General features: G+C 40.0%; 1 protein-coding gene across 18 annotated transcripts in view; it reads left to right on the forward strand.

The window, feature by feature from the left end:
• The window catches only part of Alas (5-aminolevulinate synthase), a 19,354-nt gene extending 11,954 nt beyond the window's left edge, over positions 1 to 7,400 (forward strand). For 3 of the 18 annotated variants that reach the window (XM_067134167.1, XM_067134158.1, XM_067134166.1), the window contains exons 3-11: positions 1,110 to 1,211; positions 1,682 to 1,771; positions 2,411 to 2,587; positions 2,700 to 2,921; positions 3,814 to 4,025; positions 4,185 to 4,317; positions 4,428 to 4,696; positions 5,025 to 5,249; positions 5,609 to 7,400. In XM_067134167.1, coding sequence (XP_066990268.1) covers positions 1,110 to 1,211; positions 1,682 to 1,771; positions 2,411 to 2,587; positions 2,700 to 2,921; positions 3,814 to 4,025; positions 4,185 to 4,317; positions 4,428 to 4,696; positions 5,025 to 5,249; positions 5,609 to 5,719 — 1,541 coding nt within the window. In that variant the 3' untranslated portion in view covers positions 5,720 to 7,400. Of the gene's footprint in view, positions 1 to 1,106; positions 1,212 to 1,678; positions 1,772 to 2,410; positions 2,588 to 2,699; positions 2,922 to 3,813; positions 4,026 to 4,184; positions 4,318 to 4,427; positions 4,697 to 5,024; positions 5,250 to 5,608 lie in introns of all 18 variants that reach the window. The other 15 variants (XM_067134160.1, XM_067134155.1, XM_067134159.1 and 12 more) reach the window with 5 other exon arrangements.
• The last annotated feature ends 2,338 nt before the right edge of the window (positions 7,401 to 9,738 follow it).

The raw sequence follows: 9,738 nt of genomic DNA on the forward strand, positions 1-9,738 counted from the left end.
TCTCTCTATATATATATATATATATATATATATATATATATATATATACTCAAATACATTATTTGCATTGAAGCAATCCTGATATCAATTGGATTGAATACAAAGGAAATATATTAGCGTAGAAATGTATTTAAAAGAAATTTAGCATAAATTATTCATTTAAAACGTAAACAGACCACGATTTCTTAACGAGAATCACTCAGAACCACTCTGGGTTTATACAAAACCGCCAGAATTTTAATTGGTAGCTCTCACGGCTGTTCCGATTGCCCAAGCATTTGTACCGTCTCGAATAATGTGTGGAAATATATGAAAGTGGTGTTTGCTTGTTTCCATTCACATTTTTGAAACTGGTTGAAAGCGGTTGCAAGCATCGTGCGTCCTTTGGTCATCTGTTGCAGTTTGTATGAGTAGAGAGAGAGAGAGTGAGAGTGAGTGTTTATACATTAGCTTCCTTTCAGATTCTTGTATAACCAAAGGCGTCCCTTCCTCAGGCCCGTAGAAGCGACCGCTTTCATTCCTTTGACTGTACCTCCTTTCATATTCTCTTTCTTCCGTCCTACATTCCACCCACTCCTAACAATTGTTTCATAGTGCAAAAGTTTTCCTCCTGTTACACCTTTCAAACATCTTGCTCTCAATTTCCCCTCAGTGCTGAGTGACCTCATAGGTCCAAGCACTTAGTCTTTAGCCTAGATTTTATATTTGATGTCATTTATGCAACCGGAGTAAACGTATGTATATATGTATGTGCAGCTAAGTTTGTTCGCAAAGCCATACTGTCTGTAATTATAGCTGACCGAGTTCTTCATTGGAGGGGTGGGTAGAGCTCTCGGCTAGCACACTGTTGGCCCAGCGTTCGACTCCCCGACCGGCCAGTGAAGAATTAGAGGAATTTATTTCTGGCGACAGAAATTCATTTCTCGTCACGACGTGGTTCGGATTCCCCAACAAGCTGTAGGTCCCGTTGCTAGGCAACCAGGTGGTTCTTAGCCACGTAAAATAGGCCTAATCCTTCGGGCCAGCCCTAGGAGAGCTGTTAATCAGATCAGTGGCCTGGTTAAACTAAGATACACTTAACTTATAGCTGACCGATGTCCTTTCAGCAGAAGGAGAAAAGAAGTGCCCCTTCATGGCCAGCGAGAACTTGGTGAAGCATGCAAGCAAGGAGGTTCAGGAGGACATCATCGACCTGGCGGCTCGCGAACAAGGTAATTAATGTTAATTCACCTGTGTGCTGGACTTCTTTGAGGTTTTACAGATGTATAAAGTATTCACTGATTGATATTAAGGGTTGAGTATTCATTTGACTGTCATTTGTAGGATTGGGACAGATTTTAAGTGGTTCATAGCCCCAGGACAGTTGACAGAATGCCTTGTTTTAATTGGACTGATATTCATGTGTTTATAAACGAGTTTGGGGTGTTCTTAGACATGAAGTACCTTGGTTGATAAACCGGCCCTTTTGTAAAGTCAAATAAGGTGGCCTTGTATAAGTATGGCGTACCAGACGTACATTTTACCCCCGCCACCATAAATTTAGCATTACGTAGCCAATCTCATGTTTGTGATAATATCTAACAGATTAGCTTCCATGTTTTAATCACGAATGACTTGACAGTAAACGCAAGACAGCTGACGTTTCCATTTTTCTCTCCTCTTTGGTGTTGGCCTCCAGCAGGCCCTGCTACCCAGGAGACTAAGCCCAAGGGTAAATGCCCCTTTTTGGCATCCCAGGCAGTCCTTGAAAAGGACGCTGGCAAAAATGAAGGTGGGTCTCACTCTGGACGTCCGTCTCCCCTCCTCAACCTCCCGTTCATCTTGGGCCGGTTGTGCTTAATTTACTGTTTTCCTAATACAATCTAAACAGCCTGGACTTGTTTTCCTTGAATATGTTTTGTTTTGGCTGCATATCCCCCCAATCAACCCTATTATTTGCCTTGCATAGTTTAGATACGAACTCTCGCTTGAACTGCATCGTGGGAGACGCTCAGTCTCCGTTCGTCTCTTCTTCCTCGTAACGTTAACATCATTAAATCCCTTTGCTTGTTATCTTGTAGCTGAGAAGCATTTCTTCCGAACCCCCTGACAAAGCATGACATTAATCGAACGGGCTGTTTACTCCGCCTCTCATCCTTCTGCTCATTTGTCAAAGAAATACATTTTTAGTCATTGTGATGCTTGTGTAGGAATCTAGTACTGTTGCTGTTTTCATTACTGTGTAGTGTACAGTAGATAATACTTCAGTAGGATTGCCACGTCACTATTGAGGAATTCTTGGACGTGAGTCATTTGACTGTTGCTTTCCATTTTGAAACTTCACAACTCAGAATACTGATTCACAAATAGTATATTTGACACTGGATTCAGATCAGCTGGGAAGTTCCGCTCACAGAATTTCCCGTTTCAGAATCATCTGTGTTTCCGTACAACGACTTCTTCCAAGAGCAGATCGCGCGCAAGAAGGCGGACCATTCGTACCGCGTGTTCAAGAAGGTGGCCCGCATGGCTGACGAGTTCCCCAAGGCCAAAGAATACTCCTGGGGCGAAAGAGAGATTACCGTTTGGTGTTCGAACGATTACTTGGGTAAGGTTTTGCTCTGTGTTGACCCTGGCATTTTTTGGTTGGTGTCCGTGTTTAGAAATCTCTACTGTTCTCGCAAGATTAGAGCTTTTGTAACGAGATCTGGCCTTCGCAGGAATGTCCAGGCATGGGGGCGTCCGCGGCGCAGTGAAATCTGCTCTGGAAGAACACGGGGCGGGAGCCGGAGGGACTCGAAACATATCGGGGAACACCATCCTACACGAAGCGCTGGAGTCTAAGCTAGCAGAAATTCACCAGAAGGATGCAGCCTTGCTCTTCACTTCGTGCTATGTTGCCAACGACTCTACCCTTTATACCCTGGCTAAGGCCCTTCCAAGTAAGTCTGGTTTTGAAAGTATGTAACAGTAGAGGACATGGTTTACAGTGGACCACCGCGTATTAGCGGCTTCACCTACGCGCGGATGTCTCTGTGGAATGTATATACACATTATTCACGGAAATTTTGCCTAATCGCAGTTTTTTTCATAGAGAAATATTCACAGATTACTGTATTGTCATGTCACTTTCATGACTAAATGTACTTTTTGTGATAAAACTACTAAAATATTCAGGTATAAGCATTTTTAGAGGGTTTTTTGGTGTTTTGAACTATCAAAATAGGCAGTCATAAGGTTTTATTCGTGCTGGGGGCGGGTACACATCCCCGCGAATACCGGTGGTCGACTGTAAAGCTAAACAATTTGTCTCTCTCAGGGTAATGTTGAGTGGTCATGCAATGGACAGATTATTGCTAGACGCAGCACAACGCTGGTTTGCAGTGATTGACAGCTTGTATACTTAATTTGACTCTCCTTCCATAGAGGATAAACCTCCTTTCTTGTTAGTTTGACTTTGTGAAATTATTCTGAACACAAGGTGAAAGTGGTATAGCTAGTCCTTTATATTAAGTATTGTATTTATGTATTTTAAGTGAAAAAATTTTAATTTTTATTTTCATAATGATTTTATCCTGTTCCTTCTTTACTCATATTAAAATATTAAAACTTGTTTAATCAGCGAACTAAATTAAGCTGTGCTTTTTGGAATTCCAAACCATATCTTTGATAAATCAGACCCTCACTCTTTTGCTGTAAATTGAGTTTTTGTGATCCACTTCCGATTAGGGTATCAGAATTTAAAACAGAGTATGTGTACTTAGTCACAGTATGGTCAGAAATGGTAAACAGAAAAAATAGAGTTCAGTTAACAAATACAACTTTCATTTGCAGACTGTGAGATATTCTCCGATGAGGGAAACCACGCGTCAATGATCCAGGGAATTCGCAATTCCGGAGTTCCGAAGCACATCTTCCGCCACAATGACCCCGGACACCTCGAGGAGCTGTTGAAGTCGAAGGACGTCTCGACACCCAAGATTGTCGCGTTTGAAACTGTCCACTCGATGACGGGTGCAGTTTGTCCGCTGAATGAATTGTGCGATGTGAGTGAGCTTGCCAGTTTTCCCTAAAAGAACCCTTTGTTGCGCTTTGTGATGTCATTGAAGTTTGGATTGCATTTGTTGTCTTGTGCTTGTATACAAACAAAAATTGTAGGCTGTATTCTGCCATTATTGTTAACTGTATTTTTATTTATTTCTCAGGTTGCTCATAAGTACGGAGCAATTACGTTTGTTGATGAAGTGCACGCAGTCGGCTTGTATGGAGAGAAAGGCGCGGGAATAGCCGATCGAGATGGCTTGCACCACAAGATCGACATAGTTTCGGGCACTTTAGGTAAAGAAAAAATCCCACAATGATTTACAGAGTTTAAAATACAGTTACATATGGCGTAGGTCTTTGTGTTAATCCTTCACTTTTCAACATTTATCTTTTCCCTCTTTCAGGCAAAGCATTCGGCAACATAGGTGGCTACATAGCGGGAAGTGGGACCCTCATTGACATGATACGTAGCTACGCCGCGGGATTCATTTTCACGACGTCCTTACCTCCCACTGTTGTGTCTGGAGCCCTGGCTGCTGTCAACATTCTGAGCAGCGAGGAGGGCCGTTCGATGAGGGCTACGCACCAGAAGGCTGTCCGCTACTTACGCACCTCCCTGATGGAGAAAGGCTTCCCGGTCGAGCACTGCCCCTCCCACATTATTCCAGTTCATGTGAGTGCACGTTCACAAAAATCATCAAACGTAATGTTTGTTGTGCTTGTGGTAAGAGCATTGTTGGGGGCTGACAATTATGATAACAATCTAAAGCATAACTTCTTTAGGAAGGAACACTTTTTCAAGGTTTCATTCTCTTAAATATGTCATTCGTAAGATTTAGAATTTCATGTAAATAATATCTGCACAGTGGCCTACCTTGTCTTTCAATTTTACTCCTCAAATTGAGGAAGAATCTATTCCATTTATTCCCAGACCAGGATATATCTGAAGCCCAAGGTAGCATTCACCAAAATGACCTTTCATTTTTTTAATCTCTTCACAGATTGGCGACCCACTGCTCAGTACAAAGGTGTCTGACGAATTGATACGAGAGTTTGGTCATTACGTCCAAGCAATCAACTATCCCACTGTCCCCAGAGGACAGGAGAAGCTACGTATCGCACCAACGCCCCAACACACCCCTGCTATGATGGACCACTTTGTTGCCGACCTCACAACAGTCTGGAAAGGAATCGGATTGCCTCTGATGGAAAAAAGTTGCTCCGATGTAAGTCTTAGTACTGATGATGTATTTTGTTCGTGTAAGAATTCAAATGACAATATTGGATGCAGATAGCTTGAAAAAATTGTCAGAATCTTCAAGAATTTAAGTGTAATTAAATACACAGTAATTTATCTCAAATGTTTGAGGAAAAATCCTGTGTGCCAGCCCCATTAGAATGAAGATTTTTGGCTCAATAATTTGATTAAAATGTCCTCTGGAACTAGGTAACTGTAATAGAATCTAACTATTCACTATTCATGATTATCACAAGTTAAACTTTGAATCTTCCAATAAGTTTTCCATGCTTAAAATTCTAGGTTTTAAAAAAATATGATTGTGTATTTTATAATTTTTCTCCCCAGGAGTGCACATTTTGCAAGAAACCTCTCCTCTTCAACCAGCTGGAGTCTCGGGAGCGTTGTGGAGAAACCTGCAATAAGCCCTACTGCCCCCAACTGGTTGCATGTTCATAGCCCTAACGGGGACGATGGAAAACCGCGGGACAAGTGCTCGAACTGAAGAAGCGAATTTGGAAAACGGCTCTATATACCTGGTGGTTCTTACTTTCAGTCTTTAGTATTGTTATGGAGGTATAATTTATTTTTGTATTTATTGTCCAGAAGTTTATTTCTGTAACGTGACATGACAAGTTTTTGTTTTTCGTGAAGAGGTATGCAATGAATAGTTTTTTGCACACTCGAATTCCTGTCCTTGTGCGTCTCTCGGTATGAGAGTTCCCCTCCATAAACTGGTGTCTAGCAACCTCGTACTTTATATGTTCTCATCGTGGAGAGAAGTCGGGTAAATCCAGCAGTTTTTAATCGAGAAAGATCTTGTGCAGTTTGGGAATTGGTCGGCAGGTTTTATTAAGATTCTTTTACCAGTGATTATTTAATGCTAACAAATAAATCGATGCCTTGGTTAGATTTCACACTATACACCCATAATGTATACTAAGTTTTGCAGGTAACTACCAACAGGTAACACACCTCTGCACTTAGTGTCGTGTAGACGCTGAAATTGCTTGAAAACTGCACTGGTTTTGGTCACTTTTGCACATTAGACTATTAGTTAGTATCCAAAATTCTTGCATCAGCTGTTTCTGAAAAGTACAATGGTGAAACCATCATCCTAGTAGGAAACATTACTCATTTGTAGTCCCTTTCACTATCTCTAGGTGTCGGATCCTGTCTCAGAAATAGAATGGTAACATTTTTCCTGTTTCTCTGAAGTAACTTTTCTCGTTCACAGACTGTTCTCATCGTACACCGTATTGAAAATGCATCTAACAGTAATCTGAACCTGAATTTCCAAGGTTATACATGCTGTACCTATGTAAAGAATTGATACATACTAGGTTACATAAAACTGACATATACAGTACAGATTTAGGAAAAGGGTGCAGATTGTCAGACATAACTTTGTACATTTCCTCAACTTACAGCCAACCCTTCGTGACAAAGCCCACCTGTTGTGTCAGAGACAGTCTGTATTTGTATTTGATTCGATGAATTCTCAAATCATACATTTTCCACGTTTAGGAAGGCAGTCACTCGGACATTGTTTGTCGAAAAGTTAAATTCAAAAGGCGTTTACAATAATCCCAGGACATTTTATGCATTTATGTACTTGTTTCCTGACTTGAAATTTGACCAGAGATGTATGTACAGTACCATGTAGAAGGTTTTATTAACATTGTGAAACCAGCTGTATTTAGATTTGAAGAGAAACTGTCAGGAACTTATTCCAAAAATAAGAAATGCATTCCTTTTTCACCCGGTGTTGCTCGGCCAATTTCAGTACGGTGGGCCACTGCTATTCATTGCACTTTGCGGTTGGGTTTATTTTGTCCTTCCACCTTAATTTGTGGCATCCTGATTCACAACCTGTGTAAATTCATTTTCAATCTTTGCACTCGCAGTACTCTCGTTCGTGTCAGGCGAAACTCTGAAGACCAAACGAATGTGTTCCTAAAACATCCATGTCATGTCATCCGGTTGTTTTTTGTTAATTGTAAAAGATGTATAGTAATATATTTTATAGAGAGAGATATAATTAGAAAGTAATGCGACTAAAGACATTACTGAATTAAGTCCCGAGAAAATTAGGAGATCAATAGAACTGTACCGATAGGCAAGATAGAAAGCATCACAAGTTGCGTCGTTTTCTTTCACCCTTCCCCGGTTGACTGCTGCGTAAGTGGTGTCGTAATTTTACTTTATTTGTTGTGTCGCTGAAGGAAAGGTTGATGTCCTGTTAGGAGGTCAAGAGAGTGAACCAATCTACAAAACTAGAGGACATGTTTGTCAGTTTAGAAGTAAAATACAATACTAGTCCTGGGTTAGCAAGGACCTTGTTGCAATTGCAGAATGCCACCACCAGTCCTCCCAGCCGTTGAGAGTCAGAGGCATAACAGAAAAATCAGTCATCCCACAGCCTAGTAGGCATATCAGTCTAAAAGGCATTCCCCAAATTACTCAGTGATATGTGACTAACTCTCACTTTCATTCAAGTGAAAATGGCAGACTGCCTACCACTGGGAGAGACCAAAAGGTCCTGGAATGAGCTGATAGCTGAGGCATTGTAGGAGAGAGTGCCCAAGATGGAAGAACATGAACTTTCAAGATCTCAAATCCCATGAGAATTGAGAGAGATTGTACCCTTCAATCCAGTCTTGTTGAGATGAAGTCCCCCATATGAGAGACACTTTTGTAACTGTCAAAAAGACATATCAACATTTATTAAACTGGGATGAAAAAGGAACTTGGGATTGTCAGTAATACATCTAGTTTCTGTGAAACACATGAAGTACTTTTATCTTTCAGGAAGGTAACCCTATCACCAGCCTTAATGATAATGAGGTTTGCCAACGTTGTCATCACAGAGAATAAAATGTATGAAAAGTTGCAGGATTCATAGAACACTGCTCACTGTGTATGCAACATTGTCACCTCAGTGGGATCAAATGGTTGCCATTGAGATGGTAGACACAATAGGTTAAGGACTGTGCAGTAGAAGAGAATCACTGATAGAGAACGAATGATCTGAACCCTCATAGACGAGATAGCGAACAAAATTTGCATAATAAGCTAGAAGTAGTTTTATGAAGAAGCCAAACCACCAGAATTAGATGTCAGGTTTGTCAATTGCTTGCAAGAGGTGTCCTGAGTGATGACAAAAGACCTGATGAAGTTCTGATAAAGCCAAACATTGGCGTGACAGAGGAGGAGGTCACCAGTAGATTTTGTCTTAGAAAAGTTTCCCAGGAGGAATTGGTACTGGTCTAATGGCTGGAGAAAAATGACTGCAAGGAACTCTGAATTAATATTCAGACCAGAAGTCTCTCCATATTTGTAAGGCACAAAAGCCCAACAAATCTTAGAAGCAGACAATATTGGAGAGTCAAGCACAGTGAATATTCAGTCAGTCCCCAAGAGCTGTATGATAAATAGGTAACTTATTTACTAACAGTGACCCCTTTCTGGTTCATGGTGGTACAATGCTTCTGAAGATTTTATAAACTGATTACATTCTTTTGCCACGAAACTCCATTTTGAATGGTGGGCCTTCACTGAGCCAGTAAGAATTATTAGCCTAGGATTGAAATGGCTCATTACTTGAAAGCTCGGTAATCAGGAATACGGGGCAAATTGGAAATGAAAAGAGCAACAGTTGACTGTGAGGAAAATTAAAAACTGAATTACTAGGACTAGTGTCCACCCTAAAGTGAAATTGGAACAGTGTAGTCTTCTGTTCAATATGAATTACCCTAACACCCATGTATATATATATATATATATATATATATATATATATATATATATATATATATATATATATATATATATATATATATATATATATATATATATATACATATAAAGACAAGGACAGGAAAGGATTATGGGGGAAGAATTATCCCTAAACTGAAAGAAAAATAACCAATTGAAAGAAAAAATTATGAACCTTAAAAACACTTATACCTGAATATTTTAATATTTTTATCATAAAGTGCATTTACGATATTTTCACAATTAAAAAGTATAAAGTTTGTACTCTAGTCACTTTTACTTATAAGAAAATGTAAGTAGAAGTCTAGAATATGTTCTAGAAATGTCTTCGTAATAATGTGGTATTTTCTAGACTTCTAGAAAGGCTCTGGGGTGCTACTATAATGATACCTACCGAGCTCTTTGCGACCTACCAAAAATTAGGATGCTATTTACCAAACAACCCAATTACGGCCCATGGTAATCAGTTCCTCAAACTATATACAAAGCTATTTGATCCCCCCCAGGGGTGAGTGCTAAACATGGGGAAACGGTGACTCACCTACACTGATTCGCCGTGTTTAGGACCATCCCCTTGGGGGTCAAATGTAGAAAATAGATTTTAGATAACTTTATTAACACCAGCTTCTGTTCTGAAGAAGGTATAGTAGATTTACGATTGATGTTACGAATAAATAAACAAAGGTATAAATAAATATGCT

This window comes from Macrobrachium rosenbergii, chromosome 35, assembly GCF_040412425.1.
Source record: "Macrobrachium rosenbergii isolate ZJJX-2024 chromosome 35, ASM4041242v1, whole genome shotgun sequence".
Classification (NCBI taxonomy): Eukaryota; Metazoa; Arthropoda; class Malacostraca; order Decapoda; family Palaemonidae; genus Macrobrachium; species Macrobrachium rosenbergii.